This window comes from Schistocerca piceifrons, chromosome 2 (assembly GCF_021461385.2).
Source record: "Schistocerca piceifrons isolate TAMUIC-IGC-003096 chromosome 2, iqSchPice1.1, whole genome shotgun sequence".
In the NCBI taxonomy this organism is placed as follows: domain Eukaryota; kingdom Metazoa; phylum Arthropoda; class Insecta; order Orthoptera; family Acrididae; genus Schistocerca; species Schistocerca piceifrons.
Genome location: NC_060139.1, coordinates 483276055 through 483301972, shown reverse-complemented (window position 1 = coordinate 483301972; position 25918 = coordinate 483276055). Strand labels below are relative to the sequence as shown.

The 25918-nt window shown below is 38.6% G+C and overlaps 1 protein-coding gene across 5 annotated transcripts in view; it reads left to right on the top strand.

Annotated features, from left to right (window-relative positions):
- The window catches only part of LOC124775101 (fatty-acid amide hydrolase 2), a 99473-nt gene that overhangs the window by 27031 nt on the left and 46524 nt on the right, over positions 1-25918 (top strand). For all 5 annotated transcript variants that reach the window (XM_047249919.1, XM_047249920.1, XM_047249922.1 and 2 more), the window contains one exon: positions 656-869. In XM_047249919.1, coding sequence (XP_047105875.1) covers positions 656-869 — 214 coding nt within the window. The remainder of the gene's footprint in view (positions 1-655; positions 870-25918) is intronic.

Here is a 25918-nt window from a genome sequence, read left to right as displayed (position 1 = left end):
ATTTTGTTCTCTCATGATGTCTAATGGCTACTGAGGTTGCTGATATGGAGCACCTAGCAGTAGGTGGCAACACAATGCACCTAATGTGACAAACATGTTTTTGGGGGTGTCTCGATACTTTTGATCATATATTGTTATCAGGACACTATTCATATAAGTGGTGGAGATACACTTAGGTAGTAGATGTTGGAAATGTGTCAGTCATAGTGACACATAGTCCAATCATGTGCTGCAGTTTGTTTGCATAAAGTGCTCTGCATGTTACCAGGACCTTCAGCAAGACTGCACCCTGACATGGCTCATGTTACAATTGTGTCATAACAAAGAACTATTGGTGTCACAGTGGCTGAGGAACACTCCATTTACATGAGGGAGCTTGTGCAGTAAGGTCAGAAGAGCCACTCTGGTATTTGCAAAGTAAGAAAGTGTTTCAGCCAGACTGAAGTTTGGAATTGGGTCATGAGGTGTGCCTGGATTGATCAGTTGGCTATAGCATTTCCATGAAATGCGAGTGCCTAGATTCAAGCCACCAGCATGTACACTGTAGTAATTTTTCAAGTTGTGTCCATACAGTGTTCACTCTACTGTAAAGTTAAAAATTTATTCTGGTGTGTTACTTAGCCCTTAATAATCATTTCATCCCATATTGTTTCAGATAACATCTGAGGAAGTGGTTCGGTGTTTTGTGGAACGCATACAGGAAGTGAATCCAATATTAAATGCTGTTGTGGATACACGTTTTGAAGAAGCTCTCACTGAAGCTAAAGAAGTGGATAAAATTTTGTGTTCTGAGACTGCAAGTGATGTTGAACAGAATAAACCTTTTCTCGGTGTTCCTTTTACAACCAAAGATAGTACAGCATGCAAAGGTAAGTTATAGAGCTAGAGATATGTCAGTTGATATAATGCCTTTTGAATTGGGAGTTCCAGTATTAGGAGGACAATGGTGCCCCCCAGGGAAATAGCATTAGGGTGGAAAAGAAGTCCAGTGTAGACTTACTATGTTTGCTGGAAGCAATGGGAGGTGGTCTCATCTGAGACATAGAGGGGACTCTAGTGGTGGCTTCAGAATGCACTGGGTGCTAGTGACTGTAAATCGTGGCTGACACCCACAACCATCCCCGGGCGTTTGCAGCTCATTTGTCAGCACATGTACAGTGTGCACAGGGCCCTGAGTTGCAGCATTTCTTCTTAACTCATCCAGCCAACCACTTCCCTGTTTTCCTCTTCCCAGTTACTGTCCTTCCTATATAACCAACCCCTTCCCCCACTGTATGTTATCTTATTCTTCTTTTATAGCTGATTTCACACTTCTCTTGCCCAAAGACTCCGATTTTAATTATTCTTTGATTCTGTTTGTTCTTATCGTCATCTTTGGACTAATCAAGTGCAGTCCCCTTTAATGGGTTTGACTCTCCACTGTCCAGAATAGTTTTTCAGTAGTGCACACTGTGTGGGAAAGGTTGCCCACCCCGTATGAAATTCCACGTTATCCACCGAGCGCTTTTGATATGTCAAGGCCCTCAAAACTCAACACAGTAGTTGTACCTTTTGCGGTGGAGGGATCATCAAATACTTGTGCAGTTGTAGCCTCCTGGCAGTGTGGGGATTACACTCTCCATGGCTGAGCTGTCAACTCCACAGGAATTTATCCAACAGTGAAACTTGTATAATCTTTATCTGATGGTCAGATAGGACTGCCTTGCTGGCCTTCAGGCTGGGATGGTTGGTCACCTATTGCCACAGTCTCAGCCCCAGAGGGCATCTGGCTAGGGCTTGATGGAGTGTTAGTCAGACATCGTAAACTTTCAGTTCGTGTGTGCCTTTTCATTCCTCATCACTTTAATCCTCCAATTTCATTGGCATAACTGTTGTACTGTTTTTTTTTTTTAAATGGAGGAGGGAGAGGCTTCCAATTGGGCTTAGGAGTGTGTCCTACTATTTCCCCCCTCGAGCATATCCCCCCCCCCCCCCCCCCACTATATGTTATTTTATTCTTCTTTTATAGTTGATTTCACACTTCCCTTCTTTTACTTGCCTGTTTTCCTCCTTCCACCTTGGATGAACATACTAAGGGGCAGTTAGGTTGCCCATCTCATTGCTTTTAGGATGGAGAGATCTTTTATTCAGAAATTTAACCAATCTGTCCTACCCAATCCAAATTCTTGCTCATGTCAGCTCCAGTGATGCCTCTTGTATGGATTCAGTGAATGTCATTTTATCGTTTTGGAAGTTGGCTGAAGTAATGGTGAAGGCTACCAGCGTGACAGTTCTTCCACCTCATGATTTTCAACTTCATCCCCTGAAACACTGTGACACTCTGATTTGCAGCCAGAAGGAGGGCTTTAATTAGAGACTCCTTTGATTTTGCAGTAATCTCATTGCTTATTTTATGACATGCACAATTAGGTGGAGAGTTGTAGGGTCCATTTACTAAGCCGGGCATGCACTATACCTTGAAATCATTTACTCAAGTTGTGAAGTATTTGTGGCCTAGGTTTTTTAGATTAGCGAAATAACTCTGTAGATTGCACGGGAAATTTTGTGTAATACAACTGAGAATCTTTACCAGGTCACTTCAGTTATTATAAAGGGAAATGAACATCATTGTAAGTCAGAAAGAGATAATTTAATCCTAATTTTTGTTAACTGGTGAAATGTTCAGGGTAAACTACTAGAATTAGTCTCACTCATTAATGCGAGCAGTTGGTTGAAATTAGATGTAAGTAATAGTGAAACAATCAACATTGAATATTTATCAAAAGGATGGGATGAGCTGTGGTGGTGTAGGTGTATTTATTGCCATAAAGAACTCCTTAGTGCCTAATGACATAAACACAGTATTAAATGCAAGATAATGTTGGTGAAGATAAGCACTACAGATTTCTTTTGTCCCTCCTCATCAAGTGTCAAAGTGTTGCAATACTTTAGATAAAGCTTGGAAAATATCACACACTAATTCCCCAACCATATTGAAATGATAGGGTGATATATTTCAATCTCCCATGTGTAGACTGGGAAATGCAAACCTTTAACACTGGATGCCAGGACAAAGAATTTCACAACCACGTATTAACTACATTTTCCATAAAACTATTTAGATTGACTCAACCAGAATGGAATTTTTAATTCTGAACAAAGAGATAAAAATAAGCAACCAAAAACTTATTACGGCATTGATTGATCACTGCCGTAAAAATTAAGAAATGTCAAAAGATATTTCTGCTTGACAGGTGCAGTAAGAAATGGTTAGAAACTGAGTGTTCATCAGCAAACATTCAGTTCATAGGAACAGAATGTAGATTATCTCTGGCAAAAGTTCACACATACTTTAGGTCATGGGCTTCATAAATTGGTGCCATGGGAGATGGCAAAGGGATGGGAAGGGCCGACTATGGTTCAATAATTGTATAGAAAGGGACTGCATAAGTAAAGAGAGCATAGAAGATGGAGATGAAACTGAGTACCTGCTGACAAATGAAACCCGAACCAATTCAAAACAAACATAAGAACACCTATGCAAGAAGTACTTATTGGATTGGAAAAAATATCTTATTTGCTGAGTTGTCAGAAAACTCGAAAACCATTTGGACTTATTGAAAATCAATAAATGGAACCAATTTGAACTGTCCAAATGCTCATTGACCATGATGACAATTAAGTGGAGGAAGATAAAACAAAGCACAAAGTACTAAATTCTGTTTTACAAAAATGCTCCACTAAAGAAAATTGCAGCACATTTCTTATGTCCAACTACCATGTGGATATGAAAGATGTAAATAGTAAAGACAGGGTTATTACAAATGATTGAAGCAATTTCACAGCTCTACAATAACTTTATTATTTGAGATATTTTCACAATGCTTTGCACCCACATACAAAAACTCAAAAAGTTTTTTTAGGCATTCACAAATGTTCAATATGTGCCCCTTTAGTGATTCGGCAGACATCAAGCCGATAATCAAGTTCCTCCTACACTCGGCGCAGCATGTCCCCATCAATGAGTTCGAAAGCATCGTTGATGCGAGCTCGCAGTTCTGGCTCATTTCTTGGTAGAGGAGGTTTAAACACTGAATCTTTCACATAACCCCACGGAAAGAAATCACATGGGGTTAAGTCAGGAGAGCATGGAGGCCATGACATGAATTGCTGATCATGATCTCCACCACGACCGATCCATCGGTTTTCCAATCTCCTGTTTAAGAACATCATGATGGAAGTGTGGTGGAGCACCATCCTGTTGAAAGATGAAGTCAGCACTGTCGGTCTCCAGTTGTGGCATGAGCCAATTTTCCAGCATGTCCAGATACACGTGTCCTGTAACGATTTTTTCGCAGAAGAAAAAGGGGCCATAAACTTTAAACTGTGAGATTGCACAAAACACATTAACTTTTGGTGAATTGCGAATTTGCTGCACGAATGCGTGAGGATTCTCTACCGCCCAGATTCGTACATTGTGTCTGTTCACTTCACCATTATGAAAAAATGTTGCTTCATCACTGAAAACAAGTTTCGCACTGAACGCATCCTCTTCCATGAGCTGTTGCAACCGCGCCGAAAATTCAAAGCGTTTGACTTTGTCATCGGGTGTCAGGGCGTGTAGCAATTGTAAACGGTAAGGCTTCTGCTTTAGCCTTTTCCGTAAGATTTTCCAAACCGTCAGCTGTGATACGTTTAGCTCCCTGCTTGCTTTATTCGCCGACTTCTGTGGGCTACGCGTGAAACTTGCCCGCATGCTTTCAACCGTTTCTTCGCTCACTGCAGGCCGACCCGTTGATTTCCCCTTACAGAGGCATCCAGAAGCTTTAAGCTGCGCATACCATCGCCGAATGGAGTTAGCAGTTGGTGGATCTTTGTTGAACTTCGTCCTGAAGTGTCGTTGCACTGTTATGACTGACTGATGTGAGTGCATTTCAAGCACGACATACGCTTTCTCGGCTCCTGTCGCCATTTTGTCTCACTGCGCTCTCGAGCGCTCTGGCGGCAGAAACCTGAAGTGCGGCTTCAGCGGAACAATACTTTATGAGTTTTTCTACGTATCTGTAGTGTGTCGTGACCATGTGTCAATGAATGGAGCTACAGTGAATTTATGAAATCCCTTCAATCATTTGTAATAGCCCTGTATATAGGATAAGTGAGTGCAGAATTGCAAAATAATTAAAATTACTGTATGCAGGAAAGGCCACACGATATGATTTAGTACCAGTTAGGCTCTGTATTGAAAATGCATAGAATTCCCCCCACCCCTCCCCCTCCCACCCACCCAGAATAAGCTTACAGTAGCATGTTGAAACAATGGAGCACGCCATGTGACTGGAAAAGTGAAAAAGGATTTAGATTATTCCAACCTATTAAAAAGTTTGTAAGATCAACATTCAAAAGTATAAAGCTATATTAGGTCACTTTTTTTTACATTGTTAAGAAACATACATGATGAATTTTCTGGAGACTGAACAACTCATATGTAAGAATCAATATGCTTTTTGAGAGCCTCAGTCAAGTGAAACCCTGCTTTCTCTTGTCAGTCCCGAGATCCTAAAGGCAATATATGAACTTGGGCTGATGCAATGCTTTTTGATTTCCATAAAACCTTCAGTATGCCATTGCCCAATAAATGAAATACATGTATGTGTAATATCCTGATTGGTATGCAATTTGATTGAAGGTTTTCTGGTAAACAGAAATGAGCATGTTGCCCTAAGTGGAGAGACATCATCAGAAGCAAAGTTGGTGTTTTGACATAACTCAGTGTAGTGTGATAGGGCCACTGATGTTCATCATATATGCGAGGTGTGATAAAAAAATGATGAGAATTTTTGTTTTCTTAAAGAATCTTTGTTTACTCAACATCAACTTTGTGCCCTTCAAATTAACCCTCTCAGATAAAACACACTTGTGCCAGCAATTTTTCCAATCTTGGAAGCACTTCTGGAACACGCTATTCAATAGGTTGTTCAGCTCCTTCAGCAGTTTTGTTTTATTTCCTGAGTGGTGGCCAAGTGAAGTCTTCTCATTGCTCTCTTCAGCCTTGGAAATAGGAATAAGTTGCAGGGCCCCATGTCTGGTGAATACAGTGGCTGAGGCAACATAATGGTTTTGTTTCTCGCCATAAAATCACAAACAAGCATTGAGCAATGAGTGGCAACATTATCCTGATGCAGTTTACATGAGTGGTTTTTCCATAATTCTATGAAAAGGGAGGTTGCTACTCACCATTTAGCGGAGATGGTGAGGGGCTCTTCAGGTAGTTTCAATTGGGAGGATAGAGCCTTGGTTTCAATGTTGTACCAGTATATCCATGTTTCATCAGCTGTTATAACCTTCTTAGTTCTGTATCATTGTCAGCTTCATTCAGCAATCCCCGAGTGATGTCTATGTTATGTTGTTTTTGGATGAAATTCAACAGATTGGGAACATACTTTGCTGCTACAAATTTCATGACCAAAACATCTGAAACAATTGCTTTGCATGAGCCAAAGGATGTGCCGACATCATCAGCCACCTCTCTGATGGTGATTCTGCAATTTTCCAGAACCATTTTCTTTACTTCTTCCACATTGTTGTCTGTAATTAATGTGCTATGGTGTCCAGAGTGGACATCACCTTCAGTATCTTCGACCATCTTTGGAGCATTTATATCACTCGTAAACTCTTTTCTTCCTCATAGTAGGTTTGCCAAAACCCACAGTCAACATTTCAAATGTGGCGCTGCACTTTAGTTCATTTTTTAAGCAAATTTTAATGCAAATTCTTTGATCCATCTTTTTCAAAAGTAAACATTCGCCGAGCACTAGAAAACGCTTATAATCTTTTCGACTGTATACAATAAACTAAATATTCAAAACAGCTTAAAATGCAAACATACATCAAGAACATGGGCGCCAGCGAGATAAAAAAAATTGAAAATCAGACGTATAAAGCCCGCGAAATTAAAAAATTCCCATTACTTTTTCTTCACACCTCATACACTCTATAAGTGATCTGGCTGTTCACAGATCACACAGTTGTGTATAGGGTGATGACATGCAGAAGGACTTGCAGATGATACTTTCCTTGTGTAAGGATTGGCAGCTGGTCTTGAATGTACAGTAATTTATAATGCATATAAATAACTGACAAGATCTGGTATCATTTGATCACTGATTGCATAGCCAGTGACTGGAGTGAGTCTCAATCTTAAAGTATCTAAGAGTTACAGTGTGAAAACCAGAAGAAAACAAAGTGGATATGTATCTCGGTATTCTGTGGTGCTGAATATTGGAAAACAGATAATGTTAAGAAGGAGTGTTACATAACTTCCTAAAGACTTTACTGTGTAACTAAAAAGAACACTCTTATTTTTACATGTTCTTATGGAAGAACACTCATGAATTTAAAGTATCTTAGGTGTACATGTTGTAGAAGAAATTACTAATGGTGAAAGTTCAAGATATGGTACTGAGAGGGAAACATACATATGGTCTCTGTGACAAAGCAGAAACCAAGGTCTGTGACAAGACATTATGTCGTGCAGTATAGTGACTGTGTCATCTGCCCAGATAGCTGGACACATTAGTATGCCATTTCTGGGATTGACAGAGATGCACTGGCTCCAGATTGAATCTGCCTGGTGGATTTATGATGAGGGTTGACGTGCTGGCCAGCCTGGATGTGGATTTTAGGCAGTTTCCCACATCCGACTAGGTAATTATGAGGCTGGTACCCATGTCCCCCCCTCAGTTATATGATCCGCAAACATATTCCATGCTGGGGGGGGGGGAGGGGGGGGGGATGACAGGGAGGCCATCTGGGCACCATCTACTATTAACATTGCCAAATTCAAATTAACTTTGCGACCTCATACAGGTACTGACTAAGGCCAGGAAAAAGGAGTAGTATGGTATCTTTGTGTCAGTTCAATCTCACCCACAACTTCACACTTGTTATGTCAAAAAGGAAAAGTTAAAATGCACCATGAGTTGCCTTGTGGTTGCTCCATTTAATGAATTTTGTATAAAGAACAGTAAATGCGTGTGAGAAGCTTTGCATTTATGATGATCACAGTATGCAATAATGTCTTGTCACAGACTTTGGTTTCTTCTATTCATAATTATTCCTTTTCTTGTCTGTGGACTGGCAGTTACTGTCTCCATCACTTATCCATTGCTGAAATTTTATTGTTGTTTTCTTGGCCATGTTTTTCTTGTGGATGTGACTCATAGGTGATGTTCATATATAATCCTTGCAATTCTATTTCTTCAACCTGTAGTGGTTCTGCCTGCTTTATTTTTCTTCGTTTGTTGGTCCTTGGTGTCGACGTACTAGCTGAAAGATGGGGTTTGTAGTTTGGACACTGTCTATGGTAAATAATGTAGCTGACAGATGCTCAGTTGCAGTTCACTGTCCTTTACTTTCACTTTGCACAACCCCTCATTAATACACAGTTATGTATGTATGTCCAGTGCACTATTGTTTAAATTTTCCATAAGCCTCATTAATAGTTCGCAGGCGAACCTCCACATACTGCTACAATAGTTTTGTGTTGAACACCTACGAGCAGTAAAAACATAACCACATAGTTCACAGTCCTTCAATTAAATTGAACAGTCACTGTCATTGCTTTAACACATGTCCTATTGGTGTAGGACTTATTTCACTGTTGAGTTGATACTTGTTGTCGTTCTAAGCAACACAGGTTCCTTGTCTGAAACTTGGCCATGGACTGACTGTCGCATGACCAAAACCCTGGCCCTTATTTATCATCACAATAGTAGGTGCTGAAACTACACATTACAATTAAAATAACTGAATACATCGAAAGATTCCGTCTTTTTAACAGTTTCTTCTACTACAAGGTTTTGGCTGAATTATTTGTTTAAATCATGAAATTAACATATATAGTTATGTAAACAATACTTTTGACAAAACTGTTAATGACTTTGGAATTAATGAGGGGCTGGTTTTGCTAACATGTTTTTGAAGAGAGCCAAATAAATACTTAAAGAATACTAGCATTTCGTCTTCCAAATGTTTATAATTAATACAAAATTTATATTTGTTTATACATCAACAATAGAATTTAAGTTATGAAATAATTACTGATTTCATCCTATAATGAAAGATACTAACTAGAAATAGTTGAAATAAATTAGAAAGTCAATTACATACCTGAAACTAAGCACAAAATTAGATCTGGTGTTATATTCTTTAAAACTGAGGGCCAGTCTTTCTCTTTTATGGAAGTACAGATAATATTCACATATGTTAATGGTAAATTGTTAAAAGTGAAAAAAAATTTGAGGAGGAAGATGGCAAAACAAGAAGGGAATTAAAAAATTAAAATTATCCCAGCTTGCTTCATCACAAATCCTTTTTTCTCTCCTTTAGCAAATGAGGAAACCTCTTGTTACAAAAGTTAGAGTACCACAGATTTCATTCATGTCTCTGACCACCTTGTAAAAGGAAATACAGAATGACAGGATCATCCAATACAACTCAGCGAACAGCCAGCAGATTTAAATATGAAACAATTTTATCTGTGTGCTAAGTAAATTACAGTTTCAAATCATTGCGTGTAAGAAGTAAGATTTTCATCTTTTGTGTAATGTTGATTCACAAACTAACTTCATTCTGCCTTCAATCTCCTTGTCTCTCCCTGTAAATGCAGTGTTTAGTTGGCTATAATTGAATATCTCTTATATCATTTCAAGCTATTTTCTGTATAAGGGTTATATGGTAGTACCAAAGTGGCTCAGAGTAAATCTCAATTCTACTGTGAATTCAACATTTACGTAATACTACTTCAACCGTATTATGAAAAGGATAGGTTGCTACTCACCCTAAAGGCAACATGTCGAGTTGCAGACAGACATGACAAAAAGACAGTATGCAGAGCTTTCACCCAAGTCCTTCTTCAGAATAGGAAAACACTTGCACATTCACACAACTGAGCACGCCTGACACACACATGACAGCTATATCCAGCTGGAGATAGCAGTCTTGTGTGTGTCAGGTGTGCTTGCTCCTGTAAATGAGTGAATGTTTTTCTATCATTTTGCTGGAAACGTTGTGTACAGTCTTTTCCTCATGCCTGTCTGCAGCTCAACGTGTCGTCTTTATGGCGAGTAACAATCTGTCCTTTTCATAATATTACTCAATTCCAACCTGTATTTTCCATTGTTTAATATTACTTCAGTCAGTTTTTATCATTTTATTTTCCCTATTTATGAATTTTAGTTGTGTTGTAGAAGTAGGATGCATGTTCAAGTATCCTTTATTTCCACATTTCCACATTTGTACATTAAAGTAGTGCTGATAATTTGTCACACACTTTCTCAGTAAAGAAAATACTGAGTGCAGAATTTAAGAGCTTTCTTGTGATAGTACAGGGTGTTTATAAATGAATATCAGGGTTTTATCGCTTTGTAATGTTTATTACATTAAACTTGCTGTTATAAATGATATGTCAAATGAAAGAGCAACTCAAACAGTTGTGTTTGGCACCAGTGCACATGTGCAGTGTGCAATGTTTCTGCCGCAATCCACTAGACTGGTTGAACTTTGCTATACCCAAGCGCTAAATAGGCCGCAAGGGGTCCAATGACAGGGCTTGCTTTGGATGGCATCCACATTCACCCAACCTAATGCCATGTCTCTCTGAATTATGAAACTGGATTGAAGTAGCTGTTGCTACAATCACTGAAGACACACTTATCAATGTTTGGGAAGAACTCGGCTATAGTCTTGATGTGTGCCGTCTGACAAATGGTGCTCACATTGAACATTTATAAGGGTCTTGGTAAAACTATGAGTTGCTCTTTCATTTGACATATCATTTATAACTGTAAGTTTAATATAGTAAATATTATAAAGTGTTAAACCCCAATATTCATTTATAAACACCCTGTATTTTCCGGTATGATAGAACTGTTAAATAAAGACCTGAAAATATCAATTTCAGGTTATGTTTTCAGCAAAGGACTGACAGTTAAATTATGGAATGAATGTTTCAACCTACAGAGTTATTTTGTGGAGAATGTGTTGCTTTGGGGCTTTCTTAAGGTAATTTTCCAAGAATGGTGATGGTACTCTCTAAACCTCTCATGCATGAAACTAATATTAAGTTATGTGTTTGATGAACTGCTAGAATGTCTACAATGGATTTTTGATAATTGTGAGTGTAACATGTTATGTATTCAGTCAAGTAACATTATTGAAATATACAAACACAATCCACAAACAGTGACCAGAAACAGTCTGAATAGCTTGTAAGAGTGTTGCAGGTTAGGTTGTGCTGAAAAATAATTGTTAAGAAAAAAATTTGATACATTGAACCATTTCTGAGTTAATTAGCATTAAAGTACCCAATCTGGCCTTTGTGTGCACAAATTCAAGCAGCCCTCCAGAGACAGTATCACCAAAAGAGTGATACAAAAACTGGACATGGGTCAGTTATAAGGATCGAACCCAAGCCAAAGGCAGAGTAGTCTTGTGCACTATTATGTATGCTTTGAGAACAGCTGACACTAATTGTTTCTAGTGGAGCACTTGAATTTGGACATACATTGGCCTGATTGGCTAACTTATCTTCTAATTCACTTGGAAACAGCACAGCATATAGAATTTTTTTCTTAACAGTTGTTTCTCAGCACAACCTACCCTGTGGCTCCCTACAAAATTTGCAATATGTACCAGACCACCTTGTACATGTTAAACTTCCTGACAGATTAAAAACTGCATCCTTGACCAAGACTTGAACCCAGAACATTTGCCTTTTGCAGACATGTGCTCTATCAACTGAAATGCCCAAACATGGCTCACAACCCAAGCTTTACTTCTGCCAGTCCATATTCTACCTTTTAAACTTCAAAGAACTTCTGCCAAACTTGGAGGACTAACACTCCTGGAACAAACTGTATGGTGAAGTTTACTTCTATTTAATCGTATTGAAAGTGAAGTATTTGTGTAGAGTTACTAGTTTAGGCTTTGCAATAGCCATTTTCAGAATTTGCAATGGAAGTTAAAGAGAGTGTATTACTAGTTACTACATTAGAAATTAAGACAAATGACAGAGCTTATAACAAAAGCATGATACACCTCACATTCTCGTGTGCTGCAACAGGTCATAACATGTAAGAACAACCCGAGTCAAAACTGTCATGCATGCCTCACCCAGTTTTATTGGATGCAAAGCTGTCCTAAAGGACACTGATGCATGTGTAATGTACAAATAATTACACAAAGTAATCAAAAGGAAGTTAATTTAAAAATACAGTTCTTTAAAATATTCTCAGTTGTATGTAAGAAAGCAAGATTTACTAAAGAATGTTTAACCAAATGAAAAATGTATTCATCTTCAGTCAGTTTGAAGCTGGTCAGAATTCAACAAAATGTTAAAAAATAAAAATTGATTACAGATTTTTGAAAAACTGAATACATTGCGATGGCTGTAAAATTAATCTTCTAAAGGAAGAAGAGGCAATAAACTTTGACTATATGACTGTTTCTAACGTACCAGTTTTCATTTTGATTAGAACAGAAAGTAATAGAAATGAAACAGGAATGGATGCAAAGAAAGGAGAAGAAATAAATTATGAGAGTAGTTGAGTAATATAACTAACAGATAGCATAATTTATAATGGAAAGGTGGTGAAGTACAGCAGTCATCAGTAAATGGCATGGGTTATTTGTAGTTCCATGTTACTTTCTCTTGGCTACAGCTCTTGTTGTACTATTCAAGGCAGCGGATGTTCCTGCAGGGAAAGGCACACTGTCCCTTGTGCTTGGCATCTGCAAAGCTCCATAGATGATGGTGGCTCTGTTGACCTCAGCATGCCTTCTACGGTGCATGAGGACACTTCTTACCTGGAACTCAAAGGTCCGGAAATAAGTTATTCAAAGGTTTTGAAATGAAAGTTTTGGTTGAAGACATTTTGCTTTTTAAGAACATGATGAGTCTGTTGTCTATTACTACCAAAAATTTCAGTTCCTCCAAAATGTTGAGGTATCTGCTTTTGGGAGTAGTTTGCAAAATCTTCAGATTTTGTGCTAAGTCCGTTATCCTGGGTTTTTTATTTTTTTAAATGATCACCCAAAACTGTTTTATGAAATACTAAATGAGTGCTTTTTTGAGAAAACTCACCATCACAGACTGTACAATTCTTGTCAAATCATGCCAGTCCCAATGATACATAAAAACCTTCTCTATTTCAGTGACCCACTACATGATATGGCTCCCTTTGTTACAAGAAGAAATAGATAACACCATGAAACAAATAGTCTGCACTAATGGCTACAGAAATAAAGATGTAGTGACATTTTACTACAAGACCAAAAAGCGAATGATGGCACATGGAAACAAATGTCAGAACAACAACAACAACAACAACAAGAAAACAAAATATGTCATGATTGAATATCAGGGCAAGGTGTCTCAAAAAATTGACAATTGCATCTCACATTAGGTTTCCAAACTAATAATTGTCTGCAAATGTGTTTTCACCAAATTGAGAGAGACTGAGGACTGTGTATGGGATAGCATCTGTATGGAAAGCCACTGTTGTAGGATGGTGTGCCAAGTGCCACTCTGATCCAATTCAGCACAAGACCCACATCCTCATATTGCAAATGTCATAACACAGAAGTTACGCCAACTCAAGTGGTGGACACTTGAGCACCTGCCATATAGTCCTGACCCATCCCCAAGTGATTATCATGCTTTCAGTCCCTTAAAAAAGGCCTTGAAGAGTCAACAAATCGGGTTGGAAGAGGATGTGCAGCAGGCAATTATGGGTTTCTTCACATATCAGGACATGGCATTTTACCAAACAGATATCCTCAACCTGATATGTCAGTGGTATGAATGCCTCAGTGTGCATGCAGATTTTGCCTGATTGGCATACTGATTCTGAACTGTATGGTCTTCAAAAGGAAGCTTTTTGATCACCCCGTATACTTCTTTTACTTCCATTGCAGATTCTGAAGATAGCTACTGCATGGCTGAAACAGGTCATTCTATTAAAAAAACTTTGTGGTGAAGGCAAATAATAAATAAATAAATAAATAAAAACTATGTATATCATGATCACTCCACAGATGGTCATTTTATGCCAAATTCTGTTCAGTATGGGTGAGACACAGCTTAGCCACAGACCAGGGGATGTTGCCAATTTCTGCCCAGGTGTTCTGCTCATATGCAAGTTTGTGTCACAATCTAGCATTGCTAAACTATTTCACTAATACTGTAAATGAGGCTATAAACTAAGACCTCTCCACGTTTGCATGGTTATTTTGACCTCTAATATTAAGTCACTTGTAGTTGTTGTTGTTGTGGTCTTCAGTTCAGAGACTGGTTTGATGCAGCTCTCCATGCTACTCTATTCTGTGCAAGCTTCTTCATATCAGAGTACCTACTGCAACCTACATCCTTCTGAATCTGCTTAGTGTATTCACCTCTTGGTCTGCCTCTACGATTTTCACCCTCCATGCTGCCCTCTAATACTAAATTGGTGATCCCTTGATGCCTTAGAATATTCAGAAAAGACTTTGTGGCACTTAAATCTATACTTGATGTTAACAAACTTCTCTTCGTCAGAAACGCTTTCCTTGCCATTGCCAGTGTACCTTTTATATTCTCTCTACTTTGACCATCATCAGTTATTTTTCTCCCCAAATAACAAAATTCATCTACTACTTTAAGTGTCTCATTACCTAACCTTATAAGTCACTTAACACCACTGAATTCAAGTAAAACAACTCAGTTCATTTTCCGATTCTAAAGCACTTTAAAAACACTGGAATAAATGCTACTTAACCATGATAGTATTGCACTTGCCTGGTATCAGAAACACACAATGATGTTACATTAAACAAGTTTCAAGTAAAGAAAACTTGTCACAGGTCAGTGCTTTCAGGTCAGTCGTGCTTATACTTATTAACCTCGGTTACACACGGACTCATGGTAAACCGACCAAAGCACCTTCACTCCCAGATGCAATAATATTGTAACTGACTAATAATGGTAACCACTCACTTTAAAGTGGAAGAGTGTTTTATGGAAAACACACACACACACACACACACACACACACACACACACACACACACACACACACACACACAGTGATGGTTATCAACCATGCAGTCAAGAGAGGCTGTTGTTTGGAGTAAGGCTCTAGATATAGGGGTTGTGGAGCAGCCAGTAAAGTGTACACTGAGGTGACAAAAGTAATGGGATAACAATATGCACATACACGGATGGTGGCAGTATTGTGTACTCAAGGTATAAAAAGGCAGTGCATTGGTTAACTTGTCATTTGTAATCAAGTGATTCATGTGAAAAGTTTTCTGGCCACACAAAGGGAATTAACAGGCTTCGAACATGGAGTGGTTGTTGGAGTTAGACACACCGGACATTCCATTTTGGAAGTCGTTAGAGAATTCAATATTCCAAGATCCACAGTGTCAAGAGTGTGCTGTGAATACCAAATTTCAGGCATTGCCTCTCACCACGGACAATGCAGTGGTTGACGGCTGTCACTTAATGACCAAGAGCAGTGGCATTTGTGTAGAGTTGCCAGTGCTAACGGGCAAGCAACACTGTGTGAAATAACTGCAGAAATCACTGTGGTACATACAACAAACTTGTCCATTAGGCCAATACAGCGTAATTTGGTGTTAATGGGCTATGGCAGAGGACGAGTGACACAAGTGCCCTTGCTAACAGTACGACATCATCTGCCATGCCTCTCCTGGGCTCATTACCATGTCAGTTGGATCCTAGACAACTAGAAAACCATAGCCTAGTCAGATGAGTCCCAATTTCAGTTCATAAGAGCTGACGGTAAGATTCAGATAGGGTGCAGACTCTGTGAAACCATGGACCCAAGTTGTCAACAATGCTCTGTGCAAGCTGGTGGTGGCTCCATAATGGTGTAGGCTGTTGGTCCACTGAATCAATCATTGAGGGGTAATGGGTATGTTCAAGTGATTTGAGATCATTTACAGCCATTCATCAACTTCATGTACCCAAACAACGATAGAATTTTTATGGATGACAATGCACCATGTCACTGGGCCACAATTGCTCACAATGAGTTTTAAGAACACTCTGAATAATTCATGCAACTTATTTGGTGACCCAAATCACCTGACAAGAATCCTGTTGAACATTCATGGGAAATAACTGAGAGATCAGTTCACGCACAAAACCCATCGTACACCGGCGGCAACACTTTCGCAATTGTGGACGGCTATAGAGACAGCAGGGCTAAGTATTTCTGCAGGTGACTTCTAACGACTTATTGAGTCCATGCCTTGTGGAGCTACTGTGCTACACTGGGCAAAAGGAGGTCCGACATAATATTAGGGGGTATCGCATGACTTGTCACATCAGTGCGTGGTGATTAGCAGCATGTACTGTCACTGGGTGGTGTAAGCTGTACCTGGTCAGTTTGATTGTGGTCATTGATACAGGCAGTAGTTTGCTGGTTGCCATTGGTGCACAAATAGAAATGCAGAAATCAAAGTTGAGATGAATAATTATATGGGTTCTTTTCAATGGGATGTGATGGGACAGGATTTTCTGCATACTTACGTGGCACATATACTACTCCTAGGTCTTTCATGTGATAAGGAATTGGAAGCAGGGTGTCCAAGACTGCACCAGAAAGCTAATAGACTGGCCAATTACCTTCTCAAACTTGCCACAATTTAAGTCTGTTGACCTATCAATTAATGATGCGCTAAAATGTGCCGGTGACTATTTAGTTTGTGATATAAATACTACTTTTCACCCTATATTTTAGAAAAGTATTGGCACATTCATAAGCAGTAATAAACAGAGTAATAGAAGAAAATACTTTTAAAAATCTAGATGCTATTCTTTACTGAAATAAGATAAAATTAAATAATGAGTCATGAGGTAACAGCAGCCTTTCATCACTCAACTGTGTGACACATCTACATGTACATCTGCATACTATGCTAGCCATTGTACAGTGCATGATGAAGGGTACATCATACAGTTATTGATTTTCTTCCTTGTTCCATTTGTCTATTGAACGAGGGGAGAAATGATTTGTATGTATGCCTCCTTGAAACAGCTAGTCTCTCCTTTCTTATTCTCTTGATTCCCACAAGAGATATACAGTGGAAACAGCAGAATGATTGCACAGTCTACTTGAAGTACAGGTTCTCTAAATTTATCCAACACAGTTTTATGAGAACTAAATTGTCTTTCTTCGGAGGATTTCCATTTAAGTTCTCCAAGCATTTTTGTTACTGTTTTGTATGGGCTGTACCAACCTGTCCAAACAGAGTCACTGAATGTTTCCATTGTCAATTGTCATGTTGCTTGGTGTGAAATTTGAACATGGGAACAATACTTTCTCTTGTACGTGAGTTTCTTTGTAGAAGTATTACATTTTTTCAGAACCCTTCCAACAAATCTAAGGCTTTTATTCTCCTTTCCTAATACTGTTTTTATGTGATCTCCTTGTCATGTTAATTCTTAGTATTCTAACTAAGTATATCGTATAACACACTGAAAATATTCACCTCTAATCTTGTAATCAGGTACTATCAGGCTCTTTCTCTTCATTGTAGACATTATCTAACATTTATCCACATTTAAAGAGAGCTGTCATTCATTACAACAGATGGAAATGTGGACACTTTCTACAGTCATCCAACATAGGTACTTTCCTGTACACACCAGCATTATCAGTGAACAGTCTTGTAGTACTGCTGTGCCTTTGGAGCACCCGATGTTACTTTCACTTCTGTGGAACATTTACTGTCCAGTATAACACACTGGGTTCTGTTTATCAAATATCCTGTAGCTAATAACATATTTGTGAAGGTACTCCATGTGATGGTATCTTGGTTATTATGTTGAGGTGACAAAAGTCATGAGGTACCTCTTAATATCATGTTGGACCTCTTTTTGCCTGGAATACTGCAGCAACTTGATAGGGTATGTACTCAACAAGTCGTTGGAAGTCCCCTGCAGAAATATGGAGCCACACTGCCCCTATAGCCAACCCTAACTGTGAAACTGTTGCCGATGCAGGATTTTTTTTTCAGGAACTGACCTCTCAATTATGTCCTGTAAATATTCAATGGGATTCATGTTGGGCAATCTGGGTGGGCAAACCATTCGCTTGAATTGTCCTGAATATTGTTAAAACAAATCACGAACAATTGTTTGGGAACATGACATCCATAAACGACTGCAAATGGTCCCTAAGTAGGCAAACATTCAGAGGACCCAGATCATTCCATGTAAACACAAACCACACCACCATGGAGCCACCACCAGCTTGCATAGTGCCTTGTTGACAGCTTGGGTCCATGGCTTCATGGGGTCTGCACTACACTTGAACCTTACCATCAGCTCTTACCAGCTGAAATCGGAACTCATCTGCACAGGCCACAGTTTTCCAGTCATCTAGGGTCCAACCAATGTGGTCATGAGCCCAGGAGAAGGACTGCAGGCAATACCATGCTGTTAGCAAAGGCACTCACATCTGTTGTCTGCTTCCATAGCCCAATAATACCAAATTTCATTGCACTGTCTTCACGGATACATTCATTGTATGCGCAACAGTGGTTTCAGCAGTTATTTCACACAATGTTGCTTGTCTGTTAGTCCTGACAACTCTATGAAAAAGCTGCTGCCTTCAGTCATTAAATGAAGGCCGCCAACCACTGCATTGTCCATGGTGAGAGGTGATGCCTGAAATGTTGTATTCTCAGCACACTCTTGACACTGTGGATCTCAGAACATTGAGTTGCCTAGTGATTCCCGAAATGGAATGTCCCTGCAACTATCTCCAACAACCATTCCACGTTCAAAGTCTGTTAATTTCCATTGTAGACCCACAATCATATTGGAAACCTTTTCACATGTATCACCAGAGTACAAATGATTGCTCCGCAGTTCACTGCCTTTTTATACTTCGTGCTCGCCATACCCCCATCATCTGTATATGTGAAAATCGCTATCCCATGACTTTTGTCACCTCATTGTAGTTTATGACATGCCACAGAGTCGAACACCTTTTGAGAAACCAGGGGATGGAATCTGTCCATTCGCCTGCCTCTGTTTGCAAGAGGCTATGGATGAAACCAGCTGCGTTTGACATGAGTGTTTTTTTGTCAATCCATACTGATTCTTTGAGAGAAACTTAATGTCCTCCAGGAATATTACAATGTTTGAGCTTAGAATGTGCTCTAGGATCCTACAATAGATGAATGTCAGGGATCCTGGTCTGTAGTTCTGGGCATCCAGTCTTTTACCCTTTATGTAAACAGGAGTAACCTGTGCTCTTTTTCCATGCACACAAAACTGTTTGCAGTACAAGACATACTTGATAAATGTGAACTAGGAAAGGAGCTAATCCTATACATTTTATGGATTCAAGCTCACGTGGGCCACCAGACATACTAGTGAACCAAAGAGCCATAGAAAGAAAAGAATGCGGAGTAGCTGCTCTCACTTTTGATGATATCACAACTTTTCATCATCATGTGAATAGTATAACAAAATGGACCAGGATAAACTATTACTAAACATTGTTCCATATTACTAAACATGTTAATCACATCACCAAAACACAGGAACACCAAGAAAGAAGCAGAAAGGAAGAATACTGTTTCAAGAAAGAGCAGCACAAGCAGAAAAGATGGCCAGACAGTGCCTGTGTGTGGCACAACATTTCAACCCACATCAGGGATGTTCAAAGACAGACTCTCAAATTTAGCCAAGAAATTTCATGTAACAGGGAAGTTACCAACTGAAAACTGAGGGGGAAGCAGAAACATTATGATGGATAAGGAAGTTGCTCAAGTTATAAAGAACGATATCACAACAGATAGGTGTAGAGGGAGCCACTGTTCAAGGAAAAAGTCCAAAAGAGGATATTTACCATCCAGGCTGAATGTGGAAATGTTTCTGCAAAGAAAGGTAATTGTCAGGCCTTTGTACCTGCTCTTTATCAAAGTACAAACATATTTTCTATAACTTTTTTAATTTGTCATTTAAAGCTCCCCATACAGTTACAAGATCAGCATGCAAGATTGGTCTACTGAAATTAAAAAAGGAACAAGATGTCATGGAATAGAATCAATAAATAACGAACTACAGATTACACAAACTTCATGCAAAAGAGTTCTATGCAATAATGAAGGAGGAAATTCCAAATGTGGTTTAAGTGAGTTTTGATATACAACAGGATCAGTCAATACCTAAGCACTCTTTAGGTGAAGTATTCTATTCAAGACAGGTATTGCTATCCAATTTGTGCATTATGATTCATTCCCAAGCACAAAGGAAAGGACTGCTTTTATACTTGACTTGAAAAAGAGGGACCAAAAGGATGCAACCACATAGTCTCTGCTCTATTGGTTTTTCTCAGAAATCTTGAGGTGTCCCAGCCAGAAAAGAGTCCAAATGAAATTCATTTATATTCGGACTCTTGTTGCAGTCAAAATAAAAATATGTTAATGATGTGCGCATCAGTGGCCCTCATAAAAGAGAGAAGAAAATTTAATAAGCTGGTACATTCTTTCACTAGTCATGGTCACAGCTATATGCCTTCTGACACAGTGTTTGGTAGAGCAGAAAAAGACTACAGAAAAAAGAAAGATATTCTTCCACTAAGTGAATATTATAAAGTGTTGGAACAACGTGACATCATCAATAAAATAAAGTGCAGTTAAAATCCTAGAATCTAAGATGCCTTTCAAAATAACTACTCAGCAAGTGGTGGTTTATGAAAAGTCTAAAGAGAAGATACTGTTGGCAGTATTGGACACTTACAATGGAGGTCCCATATTGGTTGAGGTACAGAAATCCAGACATGGCAGTGAGGAATTGTGAAAAGCAACCACATTATAAAAGGAGAACATGGTCAGCAAGGACAGAAGAAGAATGTGTTTAAACTTATGAGGCATTTTAAAGTAACAGAAGGAGCAGAAGAGTTTGCGAGGACATTGATGAAAGTGATCAGTAGATTTCCAGTTCAGTATGGTTGATCAGTAGATTTGCAGTTTAGTATGGTGGTATCCAGTATTTTGTACTTCAATAACATTGTTGCTGTTTTGCACTTCTGTTTGTCAAAATTTTATGTAATAGTATGAGACTAATGTGTTACACTGAAGTACATTATTTTGTTTCTATGCAAAATGAACAACGAAGTAATTTTCTTTGTAATTAAATATAAAAAAGAAAACAAGAAAAAATCACAGTGAATTTTTATATTAAGAAAAACTTTAACTTCCATGTTTGCATTTATTGACTTTGAAAGATTTTTCCTCCTGGAGAACCTAACCAATCTTTCAGATTTAATTCCACCTGTGAAGAATTTCTGTACATTCTGCTTTAGGTTTCAACCCAATTTCAGTTCCTGCTTTTTTCTAGGAGAGATGTGAGCTCCCAGTCTTCACTGCAAATACTGTGGCAGTTAGCAAGTAATGTTTTGAGATTCTCACTCTTGCATTTGCTGTCTTGTCTGTTGAAAAAATTGGTTTCTCTGATACTGATTTTCTTGCTGGGATCTCAGAGATGCTCAGTAATTAAAAAAATACATTCCACACATACTCAGTCAGCAGAGTGACCATTTCCATTGTGTATAGCACACCTGAACTGTCCAAGGTAACTCCACTGTGTAGTGTAGGTCAGGTTATCTTCAGATAGTCTCATACCTGTGAAGCCTCTTGCTTGGACCATTCATCGCAACTGGTTATCCCCTGAGTGATGACAGGTTGCCTTTTCAGATGAATCACATTCTATGCTCCCTCAGACAGATGGCATGTATGATGTGAAATGCCTGTAAGTAAACACCCTGAAACAATTGTCAGAAGGGTCCAGGCTGGAGGAGGGAGTGTAATGGTCTGGAGAATCTTTTCGTGGCATTTAATGGGTGATCTTGTCATTCTGGAAGATGCAGTTGATCAATCCAAGTATGCATTTATTCTCGGGGGCCATGCCCACCCCTAAATGCAGTTTGTTTTTCCTCAGTGTGATGGCATATACAAACAAGACAATGCAATGTATCACATAGCTTGCAGTGTATGTGTGTGGTTTGAAGAGCGCCAGGATAGAGTTTACCATACTCCCCAAATTTGAACCCAGTCGAGAATCAGGAGACCATCTCGTTCGGGCTGTTCGTACTATGGATCCTCAGCCAATAAACCTAGTGCAGCTGGCCACAGCACTGTAGTCAGCCTGGCTCTACATCCCTGTCTGACCTCACTGACAGTCTTCCTGCACATCTCACAGTAGTCCACACTGCAAAAAGTGGCTATTCAGGAATTTTTTGACAGGTGATCACATTAATGTGGCTGGACACTGAACATTAGTTTTGTGCAATTCACACTTTAGTTCTTGGCAGATGGTTCATCAAACCATCTTTAGATTATTTCTGTTACTATTCCATTCTTAAACAGTGTACAGGAAAAATAAACTCTTTAGTCTTTCCATGCAAGCTCCTATTTCTCTCATTTTGTTCCAATGATCATTTATCCCCATGTCGATTGGCTTCAACAAAATATTTTCCCATTTAGAGGAGAAAGTTGATGATTGAAATTGCGTGAAAAGATTTTGCACAGTGAGAAACATCTTTGTTTTAATGATTGTTACCCCAACCTGTGTATTATATCCATGAAACTCTCTCCCCTATTTCTCAATAATACAAAACAAACTGTCCTTCTGTGGACTTTTTCTATGTACTCCATCAGTACTATCAAGTAGGATATCATACCACACAGTAATACTTCAGAAAAGGATGGACAAGTGTAGTGTTGGCAGTTCATTTTGTAGATCTGACACATTTTCTAAGTTTTCTGGCAGTGAAACAGTCTTTGGACCACCTTTCTCAAAACATTTGCTGTGTGATCAATCCATAAGTTATCTACAGTTATAGTTGTAGGTATTTAGTTGAGTTTCTGTGATTTTTCATACAACCGAAATGTAACAGATTCTATTTAGTACTCATGTGGATGACCTCATAATCTTTATTGTTTAGGATCAAATGACACTTTTCGTACCATACAGATAGCTTGTCTAAGCCATGATGCAATTGGTTTTGATCTTCTGATGACTTTACTACACAGTGAGTGACAACATCATCAGCAAACAATCTAAGAGAGCAGCTCAGATTGTGTCCTAAATCATTTATATATATTAGGAACACCAGAGGGCCTATAATATTTCCTTGGGGAATGCTGATATTCCATCTCTTTACTCTACGACTTTCCATCAGTTTCTAAAAAATGTGACCCTTCTAAAAGGATATCACAAAACTGGTCTCACAACTGAGACAATATTCCGAAGGCATGCAGTTTGATTAGAAGTTGTATGTGAGGAGCATTTTCAAATGCCTTCTGGAAATCTAGAAATAGGGAATCAATTTGAGATCCCCTGTTGATAGCATTACTTCATGTGAATAAAGAGCTAATTGTGTTTCACAAGAATGATATTTCCTAAATCCTTGCTGACTATGTGTCAGTAGGTGGCTTTCTTCGAGGTAATTGTAGTGTTCAAATACAGTACATGTTCCAAACCCTACTGCAAATCGCCATCAGTGATATGGGTCTGCAATTCAGTAGATTACTTTTATTTCCATTCTTGTGTATTGGTGTGACCTGTGCACTTTCCAATCCATAGGTAATGGAGGGTTGAGTGAGGGGTAAAAGTTTTCGATGGAGACCCTGGCATAAAAACAGTAAGCAGATTCAGATGGCTGTAGATTTCAGTAGTTATTCAGAGATGAAGAGGCTTACATAGGATAGACTAGTGTAGATAACTGCTTCAAATCAGTATTTGCACTGAAAACCATAACAACAACAGATTTCTCAGTTTTTGTTTAGCCTGATATTTATGAAGACACTGACAACAATGCCTCCATCCTTGGTGTAAAATTTCTTACTTTCTGTTTCCTATCAGGAGCCTCAATTTCTTGAGTCTCCTGTGTAAGGCATTAAAAGAAACATCACCAGTACCAGTTTCAAAGTAGGAGTTGGGATCTATGGTAAAATTTCTTGTATTGCTTCTGCATATTGTTAGAAAGAAAAATTGATGAACGAAAATAGTGCTAAGTTATGGATAAATATTAATTTTAAAAAAACCTTACCATTGGAAATTACTGGATGAAATCTGGTTGAGTTGACCAGCTTGGCTTTTGTCGATGACTTTGTAATAGTAACATCTAGTAAGCAAAATCTATGACAGAGCATCCAGCAACTGGATGGAATTGTTGAAGAAGAAAGGACTGGAGGTAAAAATTAAAAAGCAAAAACAATGATTACAAACAAAAGAGAAAAAAAGCCCACATTTTGTATTGCAGCTGCAGAATACAGTTGATACTATTAACATCTGCGAGCTACAGTGATCTAGGGGTGCCGCAAGGAGAGACAAAAATCAGCTGCATTAGCAACATTCTCAACCAGAGACCAGGGTATAAAGCCAGCTGCGCAATGTACTAATAGTCAATACATTCTGTGTGAAGCTAACCATTGTGTATCATATGAGACATGCTAGATTTACTTAGCTATTCTCTTTTTTATCTTTTTGTTTGTTGTTGGAACTCTATGTTTGATGTATGGTGACTTTGGCTTCTCTTACTGGTGCCGTGTACAGTGCTGTGGTCACTGAAGCAGTCTGTCGGAGAAGCAGGTGTTTATATTCACAGCTTTGCTGTTTACTCTCGTGACTCCAAATTTTTAAGGTTGGGTTCTAGTGCATTGCTAAATAACATAACAATTTAATGTAAGCCTCTTGAACGGGTTTGTCTCTGTCATCACTGTAGGTGGGGGAAGAAATTAGGGAAAAAGTCACAGCAGCATGCTGTCTGTTTACTTACTCAGATGAGCAAGAGATACTGAAATTGATAAAGTTAACTGTGTACAGACATTGACCTATTGCTGTAAATCCAGAATAGTGAATAATTAAACAAAAAGTCATATCGCGGTAGCAGGAGAGAGAGAGATCTTCAGAAAATACAAAATAAACTATGGGAACAGGGTCCAAAACACAGCTTTTTGAGTGGAAAATATATAAAGCATGTGGAGCAGTCTATCAAATAACAACAGCCAAAGTTATTTCGACATACACAGCAAATGTCAAAAGTTCACCTGCCAAAGGTAATGAGGCAGATCATGATAGAAGGCAAAAATAGATGAGTTAGTCCAACAAAGATGGGAAGAAGTGGAATAGAAAAGGCACTGCAGACTGGGAGAAGTGGGGCTTCTTGTATCCTCCACACTGCGAGGAAGATCAGTACTGGATTAAGTAAATATTACACCAAACAACAGAGGTGTAAATGCAATTTTTTTTGAATATGTGTTTTTAATTTTGCAAAAACACAATAAGAAAACAAATTATAGACGTTCAATAACTACTGTTAATAAATATGAATTAATGGCCACAAGAACTCTGAAGCAGTTTGGTGGCTGTTGAATGCTAAGTCACTTCAAAATAATGCTAATTCATTTTGTGTTATGAAATTTGATGACCTTAGCACAAAATGATTAAAAATATAGAACATTGCATAGCTTAGCTTTGTCATTATTTCAAACTCATTGCAGCATCTTATTCAAGTGGTCAATTATTAGTAGGTGGCCCTTTCCTTTGTGAATGGTATTTGGAGTCAGGTTGTGTCCAAATACAAAAGTAAAAATAAAATTATTTAATTGTATGAATAAAATAGAAAGAAACATTCCACATGGGAAAAATATATTAAAAACAAAGATTCCATGACTTACCTAACGGGAAAGTGCTGGTAGATAGACAAAATAAAAAAACAAAAAAACACAAACACACACACACAAAATTTCAAGCTTTCGCAACCAATGGTTGCTTCGTCAGGAAAGAGGGAAGGAGAGGGAAAGACAAAAGGATGTGGGTTTTAAGGGAGAGGGTAAGGAGTCATTCCAATCC